At 40.8% G+C, this 18,240-nt stretch overlaps 1 protein-coding gene across 2 annotated transcripts in view; it reads right to left on the bottom strand.

Moving 5' to 3' along the window:
- Window positions 1–16,089, bottom strand: part of MCU (mitochondrial calcium uniporter) — a 149,943-nt gene extending 133,854 nt beyond the window's left edge. Inside the window, exon 1 of one of the 2 annotated variants that reach the window (XR_009155700.1) lies at window positions 15,819–16,089. Coding sequence is in view for 1 of the 2 variants with exons in the window: in XM_058187991.1 (XP_058043974.1) it covers window positions 15,819–15,989 (171 nt within the window). In the remaining variant the exon portion in view is untranslated. The remainder of the gene's footprint in view (window positions 1–15,818) is intronic. The other variant, XM_058187991.1, reaches the window with a different exon arrangement.
- Window positions 16,090–18,240: the final 2,151 nt, after the last annotated feature.

Genomic DNA, 18,240 nt, shown 5'->3' with positions numbered 1-18,240 from the left:
TTTCCTTATAGATTTCATCACTACTTGTACTTTCCTAAAATGTTCCATACATGGCCATGTAGCACCACACAGAAGTGCAGTTCTTCCTATGAATGAAGCCTTAGTCAAATGCTTGAGGCTGTAGAGAATCACAAACACATTTCCACATATCAAGCTTTAGGAAATTCCTAAATAGCTAAACGAGCAGGTAGTTTTAAGAACAGATACAATTTCTCATCCATATCCCATTACTACCAAGAGATAAAGTATATGTAATGATATCACTGGTGGCTCTTCCATACTGTAAAACCTGATGTTAACGTGTTCTCAACTGCTATTTTAATACCTTGGAAAAATTATTCTGACTTTATATCCATTCAGTTTTTATTCAGCTAAATTCAGTGTCGTGTACTGTCTAACTTAAAAGAGAAATTCAGAGAATCAGTAAATTATTGGTTTGGGCCCTTATGAATTTCCATTGTAACACACTTCAGTTAATGAGGTCTTACCTAGATTGGTTTATGTGATTCTTGTTAATGCCTTTGTTTCTAGAATTCATTGGACAGATGAACTATCTATTTGATGAGCTATAGATAAATGACATACAGTTATTTTCAATAAGCACAGAGCTCATGAGGCATATAAATTTAACCAATAAAATTAAGGAATAGGAGTTGCCAAATTAAATGGTGACCTTTAGTTCCAGAAACTTTCTAAACGTTTCTAAAGTGGCTTTATAAATATGGATTCCAGGTGTTATTGTTCAATGAAGTACTTTGTTGAAGTTTTTTTTTGGGGGGGGGGCTGTCTTGTGTTTTAACTATACCTGGTCAAAATAATTAAGTCACTGTAAAACCCTTCTCTTGTTAGGTCATCAAATTCAGTGCCCAGTTCACTGCATTGGTATCCTCAATCAGTAGAACAGCTGTCAGCTCTTATGTTTTCTTGGGCTTTGCTGCTATGGCCTGCCATGAACTATGGGGAGGGGAAATGAATGAAGGCAGGCTTGGGGAAATGAAAGTTAAGTGCTGTGTCTCCTCAAGAAGTTGCCTCAAGGTTACCAAAGCTGGAAGAACGAGGGAGCCGCATTCCAAAATGTGCTTGGACTGACCGTTAGGAAAACATCTTGCCTGAATCTAATTGGTTACACTGGGGTGGGCAATGAGAGATAGTTAAGAGAGGGAAAAGTAGAACTTAGGGATTTTGGCATGCGACTTTCAGTTCTGGCTTTGCAATACTGCAATACACTTGACTTCTAATAAACTGTAAATTTTTCAACGAATGGCGACAAGTTCCATTTCTATTTAGAGGTTTAAGTTGTTGACAAGGCCGACAACAGCATACACCCAGCTCCAAAATAAGGATGACTTCAAAAGAGTTAGAGGCTACATATACGACAGCTTAAGTTTCATTTCAATTTCATTTTAGCTCTAGCTCCTGAAGAGATACCGGTAATTCCTCCTACAGCTTGAGCAATTTTCAATGATGCATAATGCTAGCTGGGAGAGATTGCCAATCAGCATTGCAGCTTTTCTACGTGCTAGTTAATCATTCAGTGCAACAATGATTTTCTAGCAAAAACACACCCTTGATGATTTTTTTATTTTTTTTTAGTCTGGAGTTTTTTTATCAGTTGCTATATTTTCCAATTTGTATGAATCATGTTAATTTTTAAAAAAGTTGCGTGTTGTTTTCTTTTATATGTGTGTGTGTATGTGTCTGTGTGTGTAAATGAATTGGTTTGACAATGTTCTGTAACACCCCCAAATAGAATAAAGTTATAAAAACATCCAGCAGATACTGTAATTGGGATATAGAAGTAAATCAAGAAAACTCCAATTGTAACTTTTATGAGGATCATAAAATCGAGCATTTCATATTTAATGCTCATTTCAGAAGGGTTTTTTTATGCCAAATTAATTGTACACAGCAAACAGTTTAAATGTGTATTACATTCACACAGTGCATTTTAATTCCCAGTTCAAAAAGAATATTTTTGTCTACACATAAATGAAAAGGAGTGAAAATGACCATTTCTCCATATAACATATAAATATATAGGAGATGTTAGCCTAGAAGTAGAAATTGGGGGGGGGATCGTTAATTTGGATCTAGATGCAAATCAAGTTGTTCAAGATGCATGTCACTCCTATTTAAGAGAGACTGGAATCCAATTAATTCTGCATCATGCCATGATTTATGACATAATTAATCCTCTCTTACCTTCTCTCTTGATCATATGTTGGGGGGTTTTTGTGTTATGATTTTAATTTGCATGACATCTGAACTGGAGAACTCTAATTTAGCAAACATCAGCATTGCAGATCCTACTTGTTATCCTAATCTTTTTACTTTAAACCTGCATTATAGCAGAAGAAACCCAAGATCAAAAGAAGAGAATCCTGGCTAGCTTTATAGCTACAGGTACTCCTCGATTTACAATCACAATTGAGCCCAAAATTTATGTTGCTAAGCGTGACAGTTAAGTGAAATTTACCCCATTTTACATCTTTCTTGCCACATTGGTTCAGTGAAATCACTGCAATTGTTAAGTTAGTAACACAGTTGTTAAGTAAATCTGGCTTCCCCATCGACTTGGCTTATCAGAAGGTCACAAAAGATGATCACATTTATTTATTTATTTATTTATTCGTATTTTTATACCGCCCTATCTCCCTAAGGACTCAGGACGGTGTACAGCCATGTAAAAACACATAAATATACAAAGTAAAACATTCATCTAAAAAACTTATTATAAAGGCCAAATATTTAAAATAAACATATAAATAATAAAACCCAATTTAAAACCAAAATCTAAAATTTAGTCATTTAAAATTTAAAACCCTAGTCCAGTCCTGCGCAGATAAATAGATGTGTCTTAAGCTCGCGGCGGAAGGTCCGAAGGTCAGGAAGTTGACGAAGTCCTGGGGAAAGCTCGTTCCAGAGGGTGGGAGCCCCCACAGAAAAGGCCCTTCCCCTGGGCGTCGCCAGTCGGCACTGCCTAGCTGACGGCACCCTGAGGAGTCCCTCCCTGTGAGAGCGCACGGGCCGGTGGGAGGCATTCGGAGGCAGCAGACGGTCCCGTAAGTAACCCGGCCCTATGCCATGGAGCGCTTTAAAGATCATTACCAAAACCTTGAAGCGCACCCGGAAAACCACAGGCAGCCAGTGCAGTCTGCGCAGGAGAGGTGTTACATGGGAGCCATGAGGGGCTCCCTCTATCACCCGCGCAGCCACATTCTGAACTACCTGGAGTCTCCGGGTGCTCCTCAAGGGGAGCCCCATGTAGAGAGCATTGCAGTAGTCCAGCCGAGATGTCACGAGAGCATGAGTGACCGTGCACAGGGCATCCCGGTCTAGATCTTGGGACACTGCTACCGTCAGAAATATGAGTCAGTGGCCAACATCAAAATTTTGATCACTGACTATGATGCCACTGCAATGGTCAGAAGTGTGAAAAACTATCAGCAGTCACTTTTTTAGTGATGTAATAATAATAATGATAATGATAATGATAATTGATGATTGATAATTAATGATTGACAATTGATAATAATAAAAAGAACTGGAAAAAATCATGAAATATCACAACCTGGCCATCGAAACTACACGGCTATGGATGAAACATGTATCAGTGATAGCCATTGTCATCGGAGCACTTGGTACCATATCCAAGAATTTTATAAGATATATCAACAAATTGCAGCTTCCTGCAATAACACCACTGGAACGGCAAAAAATTGCGCTACTTGGAACATCGTACATCTTAAGAAAGTACTTGATTGATACCTAGGACGCTGGCAGCAACCCGTATCAACCATTAGCACCAGTCAATGGTATTTGTGATGTATTTTTGAATGTTCAGTTCACCGAGTGTCATGTTTAATGAATAAAGTAAATAATAATAATAACTTTATTGTCACTCTACACAGTATATCCATACAACAAAATTCACTTAACACCCAAAGACCAGGTCCAACACACATAACAATCCCCAAACACACTCCCACCCCCACAAATTCCCCACCCCTAAACCACCCAAACATCCACACAACAGACCAAGTAATGCTGTCCAAAACCTCACTGATGGTGGCCCTTTAGTTGACTTGAATGGTCACTAAATAAACAGTTGTAAGTCGAGGACTACCTGTATTGTGTTTTGCCCAGAGTCCACTAGAGTAGAAAGTTATGTTCAATTTAATAAATAACCATAAAAATTGTATCTTGGAAACAATGCTTGCAACTAAGTTCTATTCAGCAAACTCTATGCTTTAAACAAGTCATGCCTAAGTATAAGCAGGAGCTGCCAAGGCATTCATCCATCCCTAAGATTAAGTTGCAGGTTGACGAACAGACATTGTCCTTAAAACTCTGTCATTTTCCCCCCTACCTACAGCAGGCTAGAATCACAGAAAATCTCCTTTGCTAAACAATGGTGCCTTTGTGAGGCAGGTACAATAAAAAAGCTGTAGCTAGTGTTTTGTTATGTAGCCAGTTCTACAGGGAGACTCATTTGCAGTTGATCTTTCCTCTTCTTTCTAAATTCCCAGGGCATTCTGATTTATTCCACTTGCATTACCTGTTAGATAACAAAGGTAAAATCTGTGCCTTAAATGTTGCCAATTCTTTTTCTCCTGTGTGTAAATACTGGCCTGCGAGCAGCTGTAATTCCTAATGGTTATGCAATGTTTCACCATGATTGTCTTTTCTTTCTCTTGGTTTATGATCCTAATAAAGTCTTATCTATTTATCTTCTTTACTCAGACTACATGCTTTTACTCTGAAGTACAACGCCTATTTCTTTTATCTGGTTTGTATATAATGGTTATAATAAGGGTAAAGGTAAAGGTTCCCCTCACACATATGTGCTAGTCATTCCCGACTCCATTTCAAAGCCGAGCCAGCGCTGTCCGAAGTCGTCTCCATGGTCATGTGGCCGGCATGACTAAAAACCAAAGGCACACGGAACGCTATTACCTTCCCATCAAAGGTGGTCCCTATTTTTCTACTTGCACTTTTTACGTGCTTTCGAACTGCTGCAGAAGCTGGTACTTACAATATAAATAACCCTTATAATTATAACTATTATAACCATAACCCTTATGGTTATAATAGTTCAATCTAATATCAGGGGTTGGGTTTTACAGAAAATACCATTTTGAAGAGAATGTGTGGATAGAGTTGTAGGATTCATTCACAATTTCGGTTATTTATTTATATCCTGCTTGTATTATTTTTATACATAAGGCAGCAAACAAACATAATGTAACTTCTGCCTATTTTCCTCCACAACAACCATTATGAGAAAATTGCAACAAATCTTCAAATGTCAACTCTTGCTTTCTGATTTTATAACTGATTTTCAACTGATCCTCTTAAATCTCCCCATTTTTAAGTGCAAAATACAGCAACGGTTATATTATCCGAGGTTGCTGGTGGTGCACAACCTGGATTTTATTCTCATCTCTTATCTTAATATATTTAATGCTTTTTTCCCCCTTTCTAATTCTCTAGTTTGATATGCAGCTTTGCTAGTAAAAGAACAAAGGTTTCTATCTAAATTTCTCTATTCCTATAGGTGGCCAGCAGATAGCATGAAAAAAGTTCAATACCCATGTAGATATAGAAAATGTACCATATCTGATCTACGTGATCATCATCAGTAAACTATCCACAAGGAGTCATAGCAATGGCAGGCATCAGGTGCTGGTAGTAAAAATATTGTGAATCTCGGTTTGCGTAACTGGTAAAATCTGGCAAAAGGGGCATCCTACATCCCTTATTGGTCAAAGAGTTTTGGCTGGAGGGATCTAGGCCAGGGGTGTCAAACTCAAGGCCCAGGGGCTGGATCTGGCCCACGGGGTACTTAGATCTGGCCTGCGGGACCACCCTGGAAACAGCAAAGGACCGGTCCATGGTGTTTCTGTCAGTGAAAACAGGCTCCCAAGCTCCGTTTTCGACTGCCACGGCCTCCTGCAACCCTCTGCAGTGGGTTGCAAGAGGGCATGGCAGCTGAAAACGGAGCTCGGGAGCCTGTTTTCACTGGTATAGTGCTTGGGCCACCACAGTTGCCCTCAACAAGAATGACATCGAGCTGGCCCCGCCCTCCCTGGCCACACCCACCCCGGCCCTCCGAGGTCAAACACAACCCTGATGTGGCCCTCAATGAAATAGAGTTTGACACCCCTAGTCTAGAAGGACAGCTTTTTCTGCTGCATTCCTGCTCTTTGGATTATCTTACTTCCTGTGTAAAGTCTGCCCTCCCCCACTTCTGGCATTCCGGAAGAACATAAAAACCTGGCTCTGCTTTGGCTTGGGATCTGGATGATGATGTCTATGTTGGTAGTGGCTGGTGAATTAACAGAGAAGATGCCACCACTGTACCAATCAATATTGCCTTTTCCTACTTCCATTCTTAATGTTTTCAACATTTTAAAAATATTTTTGTATTTATGACACCACCTTGAATCACTCTGCAGAGTGAGAGAGGGAGGGCATATAAATAAAGTAGAGTAAAGTAAACTAAGGATTAAAATTTCAAGAACATTTTTGTTCACTTCCTCCAACTTCTTTTAACATCAATTCAATACTTGTTTCTCACTTTAAACGACACCCATGGCATTCAGGTTCCTGAGAATACTGGAATATGAAAGTATTTGCATAAATGCAAATAAATTGAAACAATTCACAGCTGAAACAATTCAATAATTACATCTAAAGACTATATGCAAAAAAGGCTAATCAAGTAGCATTAGTTGAAAAATCCTGTGGTTGGGTGCACTGGGTTTAGTCATCACTGGCATAATACTCTTTGTTTCATTGAATAAACCATAGTTAAACAAAGTGATGACTTAGTATGATGTTCGAGCCCCACCTATTAGCAAGGCCAGAAATTCCTTTGCTCAGCTAAGCCTAAAATGAATCAGGTCCAGAATAAATATTTATTTATTTATTTATTTATTTATTTATTTATTTATTTATTTATTTATTTATTTTGTCACAACAATATATGTAGGTATCATACAAAAAGATTATATAGTATATAAACACTTATATGAGTAAATATAAAGAGGTATAAGCATATATATATATAGGAAGAAGAAAAGAAAAACAATAGGACAGGAACGTTAGGCACGTTTGTGCGCTTATGCATGCCCCTTATGGTCCTTTTAGGAATGGGGTGAGGTCAATAGTAGAAAGTTTTTGGTTAAAGCTTTTAGGATTATGAGAAGAGACCACAGAGTCAGGTAAAGTATTCCAAGCACTGATGATTCTGTTACAGAAGTCATATTTTCTGCAATCTAGATTAAAGTGGTTGATTAATCTAGATTAAAGCGGTTATTCTTGAAGAATGCAGATCTGGCCTCAGTAATACAATGCTTGTGACATCACATTTGATCATTATGTGTTCTGCATAAAAAGTACCTTTAACAAGTTTTCAGATTTAGAAAAGTTGTAGCCCACCTTACAAGAACTATATAGGAAGCATCTGACTTCCTTATCAATCACTGTTAAAACCCAATGATTTTATGTATTTTGTAAAGACTAGCCTCAAAAGGACAGAGTTTACATTATGGTTTGTTGAAGAAGTCACAGTACACTAAGCCAAGATCCCAGCAATTGTCTCCCGAATGTTTATCTTAGTCCAATGTTAAGAGTATTCAGTGTAGCCATTCAAAGCCAGTGGTGGGTTTCAAATTTTTTTTACTAGCGGTTCTGTGGGTGTGGCTTGGTGGGTGTGGCTTGGTGGGTGTGACAGGGGAAGGTTACTGAAAAATCCCCATTTCCTCCCAATCAGCTGGGACTTGAGAGGCAGAGAATAGATAGGGGCAGTGCCAGTCAGAATTTTTACTACCGGTTCTCCGAACTACTCAAAATTTCCACTACCGGTTTTCCAGAACTGGTCAGAACCTGCTGAAACCCACCTCTGTTCCAAGCTCAGAACACAATGCTTTGCAAACCCATAACTTATTCCAGAATAGAGTAAAGATATTGTGGTGGCTTAATTGCTATCAGTGACATGCTAAAGCTTCTTGTTTAATTCTGTAAAGGTTTGTATTAAGATCCATGTACTTTAATGAAACAGCTGAGCATTTTAGATGCCATGCTTCTTATCTGAAGTGCTGTGACTAAAAACATGAAGACATTTATCCTCTTCAATTGGCCAAATCAATTATATCATGAACATCAGTGAGCTTTCTAATATGCTCATGCTTCCTCTTTTTTCAAAGAATGTATATACACACATCCTCCTTGACTGTCATAATTTTAACTAACACCAAGCTAACTGCACTATTTCCAAACCAATTTGTCATATAATCAACAGTTCACAGAGACCAATTCCTGGTTTAACTGTAACTACAAGGGCATGTTGCTACATCTGTAAGAGCACTGATAAACAGCATATTCAGGACCCTTGAAGCACTTCTCATGCCTTCATATGACCTGCTGCTGAACAATTTGCAGACCCATTCAAACTCATTTGATCCTAGCCAAAAAGTTTAAAACCTGGCCAATAATTGCATTAAAACTTGATTTTATTCATAAAAATTCCCCTTCACAAAGCCTGAAGTCTAGCAATCCTAAAAGAACCAAATTTACTGAGAAGTAAATTCATGAAAACACTGAACTTACCAGAATCTCACTATTCTTTTTTTGGGTCTAAGATGTCAATTTAAAAAAAAATCACATCTGAACCTACCCAACAGTTCCTACAGAGTATTAAAACCAGTTAGCTATGATATATTATAGGGCATTATTATAAGTTACAGCTTACAAGACCGAAAAAGATTTTCCAAAAGGAAAATTTAACTTTTAACTTGTGTGTTGGATACTGCTGTTAAGAACAGGCAGGGATGCTTATGTTTCCATGTGTAATAAAGTTCTTCAAATCTTTTTAATAGCCATGCCAGGAGAGTATACATTATTAGACAAATCATTTCAAGGTAATATAGCATGAAAGGAGTTTCAGCTTTTGGAAGTCTTCAGAATTATGGATAATAGACTTTAGTACATGTGTGAAGGCAAGGCAAGACTGCTTGATTCCAGGGGTTGAGCACAGCTGTTGCTAAGTAAATTCTGATAATTAGAAATAGGTTGCCACATCAGATAGCCTTCAAAGAAGCACTTGATTCAAATGTTAAAATGGAGTACCCCTAGTGTTCATTTATAATCAAATGTAGCTAAGGTAACAAACAGCCCTCGGGGTGTAGCAGTGTTATAGCAAAGAAGATTTTATGTACGAATTAGATTTTATATTAGTTTTTATTATTCAGGTACTCAAAGTAGGATACCCAGCATTCTGTCCTCCCATTTATCTCCACCACAATAAACCTCTGAGGTAAACTGAAAGAGAAAGTAGGCCAAAATTTCCTAGCGAGCTTTGGTGATTAGAGGTGGATTTGAACCTGGGTGTTCCTGGTGCCAGTATAACACCTGAATTACTATACCTCGCTGGCTTTTACATTAGACAGAGGATGGGCATGCCTTTTTTTTAATCTTCTGTATCTTCAGCATTTTTTCCAATGATGGGTTTCCAATATTCTTACCACCGGTTCACCCCGTGCATACATGCTTGCTTTGCGTGTGCATGCGCCTTCCACACATGTGCCCAGCCTTCCGCACATGCACTTTGCTCACTCGTGAACCTTCCACACATGCACCCGGCCTCAAAAACATGCCTAAATAGGACAGTAAAGAGCCGAGGCAGGTGGGCAGGCCCACCCATGATTTCCACTACCGGTTCACCCAAACCGGTACGAACCGCCTCAATACCACCTCTGGTTTTTTTTCCCCTGTAGAAGTTGGATATTATTTTTAAGCGTCTATGAAAAATTCTTATATATTAGATTGTATTAAGCGGATTATGTGCTATCACGTCAGTGGTGTCTCTTAGAAGCCACATAGATTTTCTCCATGACAATCTGTACCTAAGTTGGTTTTTCAGGTTGTCCAACAGTGCACCATTCCCACTGTAACTGAGTCCAACCACTTTTCTTACTGCACTCTATATGAAATACTTTTAAATCCTTTTCTCTGAACTATCCCTTATTTTGGTTATTCAGCAACTTCAATAAATATATTTTAAAAACATAAAGTAATTAGCTTCAGGGGGAACGTATATGGTGATCAAATTTAAAAATAAAAACACCAAGGATAATATTTGCTCTTATCTTAAAATAAGATGGACAATTCTTATTGCAGCTTGTGGCTGCACTTTTTATTACAGTTGTTTAGTGACTGCGGGCCATTGAGCAATAATGTCAAGATTGCTGATCCAACACTTTTTTCACCCCAGGACAAATCTTTTATTTGAAGAGCTTGGTTTGCTAAAAATATCTAAAGTTTACCATTTCAAATTCTCTCTCCCCCCCCCCACACACAAAATTTCATAGGAAATCATGCCTCTGTTCTTTAGCAGTTTGATGTTGAATTGTTTTAGTGCATTCTTAAGAGAAAAACGGGGGACCAAAATGGAAAGAAAATAAGGGCCACACAATATCCATAAGTGGTTGGTAACTTACCACTGGCATTAAATAGCAAATGTGCTTCTTGTTTTGTGACAATTTATTAAAAGTTTGGTTTTTTTTTTGCAGCTTTTGAATTGTATCTAATAGCCTTAAACAACAACAACTTACATCTTTAATACAAATGTAGTGCAAAATTTTTCATTTCATATAGTAAGAGGTAACATGAACCAGTTTGGTAATAGTTAAAGCACGTGGCTTAGCTGGCTACTTATAGGCCAGTCCCCCCCCCCCCCTCTCTGCCTTAGAAAAAAGCAAACGAGCAAAGCATTTCAATAAAAACCTTGCCAAGGAAACTGCAGGGACTAGGTTGCACTGGAGACTGACTCACAGGCCAAACAAACAAAAGGCAACAAAGTCTAGTAAAGTGGAATTTTGGATAATCATCTGCAAAATTAGAAAAATATTAACATGCAGGATATGTTTGCAAGACAGCTTCACTAATGGCATAATTTTGTTAACTAGGCAGAAAAAAAAAGGGAAGGCTATCACACATGCACATTCATGAACACTTGCTAACTCACACATAAAAGAGTTCTTCACCACTAACTACCAAGCCTACATTATGGTTGTAAAGATCCAAGCTACACCAATACTATAAGATTTGTGGAGAATGAAAAGCACTGTATACAAGAACTTTACAGAAAGGAACGCTGATTGTCCCTTTTTTTTTTTTTTTTTTGCACAAATTTTGAGTGATGTCTTTAATTGGGCAAAATACCTCAGTGAAGTATATGCCAAAATCACAGGCATGGCAGAGAAATTTGTTCATGCAAAATTTTGGCTGCTGTTTCTTGAATGATGGAACTAATATATATTTATACTGGGATCAGTGATATATATATATATATATATATATATATATATATATATATATATATATATATATATATATATGTTTTCTGAGGTTTTTAGCGTGTTTGTATGTAGGTCTTTGGTTATTCGGGTTTTACGGGAGAAAGCCCAAATAACCAAAGTCATATTCATATATATATATATATATATATATAGATATATATATAGATATATATATAGATATATAGATATAGATATATAGATATATAGATATATGTCTTATATATATATATATGTCAGTAACGTGGAAGGAATTCCAAACTTTATTCACAAACTAACTGCATGGTTAGCCAAATAATTCTTTAAGTTCAATTTTGGCCTCAATTTCCATGCAGTCATACGGAATCCCATCCCCTCCCCCTAGGTATTGAGGTTTTGAATACAGGAGCAACAGGGACAAGAAAGATTTTCTTATTTGGTTTGATTTCTTAAACAAACAAAGCAACAAAGCTCTCTACTGCAACTGTTCTTTCCCTGCTCTTCTTTTAAAATGCTGGCAACAACAGCAACAGATATCTACACAACCATTGTGATGGGGCCAGGATTATGACACAAACATCATATTACCACCAAGGCAACCTTGAATATCATTATGATGGTAATATAACCAGGTAAGATGCTTTCACCGCCACCTGGCCTTTTTACAAGTTAGAAGATGATGATAAAACTGGGGAGATCTCACAACGGTAGCAGGAATCGTAGTAAACATTAGAGAAGGTCAGAAAATTTTCCCTATCCCAGGAGACCCAATTCTTTGCTAAGTTCATTTATTCATTGTGAAGAAGGCAGGAGAATTTTGTTTTTTTCACAATGTGCCATGAACATGCAGGCATCTCCCGAGTGGCCTGGTTTTTAAAGCTTACATATTCACAGGGCCAAATGTCTATAATAAATAATAAAACATGCTTACAAGAGCAGGCATGCTTCTGCCATCAAAAGCACGCCAGACTTTCAAATCTAGTGGAGGAAGCTGTTCTACATACTATACATAAATTACAACTGCGATTCTTGAACTGTCTTGCCTTAATTGCCTTTTATTGACTAGCAGAAGAGTGAAAACAGTGAAAACTATCTGATTTCTGACCTTATGAAATTCACCAGAATAGTGCAGTGCCATCTGCTGCAAGCACAGATTGATTGTCCAGTGAAATCTATCATAACCTTCAAACAAAACAAATGCAACATTGAACATATTTTTTTTAATCCTTAAGGATGAAAAAAATATGCCTGATTGTCACAATGACAGAATGGGACATGAGCACAGCACTAATAATTTCTGGTTTCCCATATATAACTTATTTGCACTGCTATGTAAGAATCAAGAAATGTTTCCACATGGTTATTATGCACATGAAAATTATTTTATTTCTCAACAAATCAACCAGTACAAAACTGATCTTATGACTGACTATATCAGTACCAGATCTACCAGATCAATAAATCTATGTCAATAAATGTTTCATTCAACTTATTTTTTTAACAAGCAGTTATCATTCCTACTTTTTTAGACTGAAAAATATTAATTTCAGACTAAAACATTTCAACTAGGATAAGGAAGACTATTAATATTCTGCTACAATAAATTATATTAGACAAAACAAACTATCACTCATCTGTAGCATTATAAAGACTTCTGTTTTTTGTTTTTTTTTGGCCTGAACTCTGGCAAAAGTTTTTTTTTTTCCTTTGGCCTCTATATATCAAAACTATTGTCTATGATAAGTAAAAATAGAGTTCTGTAATGCGAAAAAAGTAAACACAGCCAAAAATGTCCATAGCAATCTTTCTAATGAAATAAAGTTCTACCCTACTCAGTGGACATTAATTTTGTTACAATACTGAATACTGAAACATTGAATTATCATGTCACTTCGAAATTCAAGGTTTAAATTTTTTACACCAAAATATTAATTTTGCAGTTTACTTTTCATATTTCAAATAAGTGGAGAGCTTTCTGGAACAATGATAAGGGCATTGGTTTTTGTGAAATTGAAATAACTTTAATACACAAAGTTACATACACAAATTACAGTGGTATAAATTTCAGTTTATTGCCAGTTCTTTTTCATCATTAAAGGTTCTGCTTGTTTGTTTTTTTAAGTATCAGATTCCTGAAAATGTTTGAAAATCTCTGGCCTGTGTATTCTCTGGCCTATTCAAAGTGTTACAAATTTACAACTATGACTCTGGTTGAAAATTCACTGCTACATACAACTGAGCCCAAAATTTCTGTTATTAAGCAGGACAGTTGTTAAATGAGCTTTGCCCCATTCTATGACCTTTCTTGCCACAACCGTCAAGTGAATCACTGCAGTTGTTAAGTTAGTAACACAGTTGTTAAGTGAATCGGCCTTCCCCATTGATTGCTTATCATAAGGTCACAAAAGGTGATCTCATGACCCCGGGGACCCGCCAACCATCATAAACATGAGTCAGTTGCCAAACATCTCAATTTTGATCACGTGGCTATGGGGATGCTGCAACGGTTGTAAGTGTGAAAAATGGTCACAAGTCACTTTTTTCAGCGCTGTTGTAATTTCTGTGCTTCTGTTTGGAGCGCAGTCTGCTGTAAATCCAGGACTACCTGTAGTAGTCTCACAAAGTTGTTTGATTTGAAGAGTGTCACAAAAAAAATAAAGCAGAGGTCACTACCACGAAGTATGCTGACGTTACTCTGGCATAAAGTGATTATAACATGTATTTGTTTTGAGTAAAGAAACTAAAAAAACTTAAAATGGGAAGAATAAAGAATTAATAAGCTAAAACGTAGTAAAAGTTTGAGTTGGCAAGCCCCCCCCCCCCCGTTCTTTTCTCAAAAAACAACAACCCACCATTGTTATGTACAACATACAACTTTAAGGCACAACAAGATAACAGGAAACTGTGGACCATATTCTCAAGACTAGGGGCAGCAGCCAAAAGTACTCTACCATCTGCCTTAAAACCCAGGACATAAATGAGTGGATTTTTACCAACTTAAACACAAATTGCTGACCGTCAAGCCTCCATTCCCTTCTTCATTCTTTGAATGAAACAGTTACCATTGCAAGCCATACCGTAAGAGGCACCGGTCAACCTGTGACAAGTTCCTGGAATCACATCCCAATGGCGGTCAACTTGCAAATCATATCAAGGGCTTTTATTCCACCCCCCTCCTTTCATGGTATCTAAAGGACACCCTTGCCTGATTATGGCTTTCTCTAGCAACTTGAGTTCTGGGTTCACACAACACTGTTATCAAAAGAAGCCTATCTAACTGTCTAAAGAGCAGGGGTCTCCAACCTTGGCAACTTTAAGCCTGGCGGAATTCAACTCCCAGAATTCCCCAGCCAGCTTGGGATTCTAGGAGTTGAAGTCCGTCAGGCTTAAAGTTGCCAAGGTTAGAGACCTCTGCTATAGAGCAGCCGGGCTGGCAAAATTCAAGGTGGCTTGTGCATCCTGACACATCGACGCGCTGTCATGGTTTCTGGAGCCTTCCGACGCGACAAGCCAAACTGCCTGGCGAGGAGGAGGGAGGGGTGGAGAGAGAAACAAGGCAAAAAATCGCTCCGGGCCAAGCGATCCGCATCTCCGCATCTTCGCTTTAGACACGGGGAAAGCCCACGTCTGAACCCACCCATAAATAAATTTATAAAAGAGAAAAAAAAACACCGGAGTCCAACCCCAGCCGTTTCTCGGGAAAGGATCGCCCGTTCCTTTTTTTTCTCTCTCTTTCGAAGTTGAAGGCGAGGGAAAAAAGAAAACGAAAAAGAAGAGTTCGGGCTTCCCTCTTGCGCTCCTCGCAGGGACGACCGCTTCGACTCCAACGACCCGGCTCAATAGCAGCAGCAGCAGCAGCCGCTTTCCCTCCGCCGCGCCCACCCGAAGCTCCTCGCCCAAGAGGAGGATGATGATGGTCATAATGATGATGATGATTTTTGTATAATAATGATGCAGCAGAGAGGGGGGGAAAAGATGTCCAAGGTGCTGCAGCAAAGCTAAAAGCAGCCCCAGCGGCGGCGCTTTTCTTCCTATTCCGCAGCCTGCGGGTCGCCTCTTTTGCACTACTCCCCCCCACCTCCACCTCCAGCCGGCCGCCTGCCTTCCTCCTTCATGCCGGGACGGAGGAGCCAAAGGGGAAAGAAAAGAGGGTCGTCCTTGCCCCGGGCGGGCAGGCAAGCAGGCAGGCGGGCGGGCGGGCGGTCCCTGCGCTGGCGGGGCGGACCCTGAGCCAGGACTGGGCAGGGCTCCCCGCCCGAGGGAGGGAAGAAGTAGAAGGAGAAGACCCGACGGGCGGCACCAGGAAGTCCAAGGGCTTCCCCGCCGCACCGCACCGACGGCTCTCCCCGCCCGTCCCGAGCCCTTCGCTGAAGGGCAACCAACCAAGCCCCGGTTCCTTCCTTCCTTCCACCAACCACCCTCCCCGCGAGCCCTAAGCCTGCCCCGTCCCGGGTTCTGGCCTCCGCCCCGGCCACTCACCGTCCTGTGCCTCGGCTGCTGGTGCTGGTGCTGGTGCTGACGGCGCCGCTCCAGTCCCAAGAAGCAACCGGCGGCGGTCAACGCCGGTCCGCCGCCGCCTCCGCCGCTTCCTCCGCCGCCGGGAGTCCTGGAGAGGACGAGCAGCAGCGATCTGCCCGCGGTGGCCGCCATCTCTCCACTGGAAGTCGCTGCTCTCCGGCAGGCAGCGCTGCGGGATTGCTCGAAAGGGGTGGGGTGGGGGTTGGAGGAGGAGGAGGAGGGCGGGGGGGGCGGGGGGAGGAGGAGGAGGAGGAGGAGGGAGGGTGGGGGAAAGAGAGAGAGAGAGAGAGAGAAAGAGAAAGGATCCCCGCGCCCGCCCGCCCGCGCGCGCTCTCTCTCTCTCTCTCCCCCTAGCCAATCGGGAGGCCCTCCGTGGTTGAGGGCGCGGGCCGCCGCGTGTCAATCGCAGGCCAAGCCCGCCCCGCTTGCCTCCGCCCTCGCCCGGCCGCCGGATCTGCGGCGGTTGCAGGAGAGCCGGGAAAAATGCCGCGGGTGGGAACGAAAAGAGATTGAGAGAGAGAGAGAGGAGGTTTCCTGGGAAAGGGGTTATGTGGGGAAAGAGGGAGGGGGGGAGGGGGGGAGGGAAGAGCCGTGGGAGACACGCAAGACTCACAAACTGGGGGTGGGGTGGGGGGGGGAGGAGCGGAGTGGGGAGGGTGGGATGTGAAACGCGAGGTGTGAAAGGGGGAGAACCTCGGACTTCCCCGATATTAAACTTACTCCAAGCCCGTTGACCTGGAAGTCAAGTCCCGCCACTTGACTTCGATCGGAATAGAGCTGTGAAAGGGACCTTGGAGGTCTTCTAGTCCAGCCTCATGCTCGAGCGGGAGACCTTCCCTAGACTATTTCAGATAAATGGCTGTCAGTCTTTTACAGAATAACAAAAAGCGTTATTGGAGGTCTTTTAGTCCAGCCCCCTGCTCAACAGGAGACCCTCCCTAGACCATTTCAGACAGGTGGCTGTCAGTCTTTTACAGAGACTTGGAAGGGACCTTGGAGGTCTTCTAGTCCAGCCCCCTGCTCTTGCAGGAGGCCCTCCCTAGACCATTTCAGAAAGGTGGCTGTCAGTCTTTTACAGAATAACAGAGTTGAAAGGGACCTTGGAGGTCTTCTAGTCCAGCCCCTGCTCGGGCAGGAGACCCTAGACCATTCTGGACAAATGATTGTCCAGTCTCTTTGAAATCTCCATTGATGGAGGCACCCCAGCTTCCAGAGACAACTTGTCCCACTTATTAATTGTTCATACCTGAGACCTGGAGAGGATGTGCTGGGACTGCGCGCATAAATGCTGTAGTCTTGCCTCAAAGGCCCCTAGAGTCATTTTGGCTCTCTGGATCATTTTCTTAAAAACCTCCAGTGATGAAGCACCTACAACTTTTGGTGGCCAGCTGTTCCACTGGTTAATTGTCCTCACTGTTAAGAAGTTTGTCCTTAATTCCAGAGTGCTTCTCTCCTGCCTTAGTTTCCATCCATTGTTTTTTGTCTTCTGGTGCTTTGGAGAATAAGTTGACCCCTCTCCTCTTTGTGGCAGCCCCTCAAACACTGGATTTCTGCTATCATGTCACTCCTAGTGCTTCTTGGATACATACAGGCGACGATGCCTATCATATAGTGAAAGTAGTCTTTGACTTATGGCCACAATTGAGCCCATCATTTCTGTTGCTAAGCAAGACGGTTGTTGAGTGAGTTTTGTCCCATTTTATCACCTTTCTGGCCACCGTTGTTAAATGAATCAGTGCAGGTGTTCAGTGAATTATTTGGCCACTAAACGAAACTGGCTTGCCCCATTGATTTGGCCCGTTGTAAGCCAGCTGGGAAGGTTACAAACGACAACCGCATGATCCTGTCATAAATACATGCCATTTGCCAAGGACTCCAATTTTGATTATGGGGATGCTACAACAGTCGTAAGTGTGAAAAATGGTCAAAAGTCGCTTTTTTCAGGGCTGTTGTAACTTCGGTCACTAAATAACAGTTGGAAGTCAAGGGCTACCTGTATTTTTTATTCATTTATTCATTACTAATGCTTTATGCAGCTGCAGGTGTGAGACTAAGCAATATACAAGCAGCAATGTAATTCACAAATCAACCAAAGAAATCCATATATCAGAAAGAAGAGATGTCATCAGCAGTGATAATATTGAAATCATGAAACCATGATGTCTTATATCATCCAGCAGCCAGGTTCAACCCCAACTCAAATACCGCCACCTGTTCTGACACTAGTCTCCAAATGAGCACCGAAAAAAACATTCTTTTAAAAGCTTCCTAAATGTTTAAAGGGAAGGTTCAGTTTCACATCTCTTCTGGTATTCAGAGGGAGCGTCCAATGATACCCTACATTTTAAAAGTACATCCCAGTGAAGATAACATTAACAGAGTT

Source organism: Ahaetulla prasina, chromosome 6 (assembly GCF_028640845.1).
Source record: "Ahaetulla prasina isolate Xishuangbanna chromosome 6, ASM2864084v1, whole genome shotgun sequence".
NCBI lineage: Eukaryota > Metazoa > Chordata > Lepidosauria > Squamata > Colubridae > Ahaetulla > Ahaetulla prasina.
The sequence above is the reverse complement of the archived record's forward strand: the minus strand, read 5'-3'. Positions and strand labels throughout refer to the sequence as shown.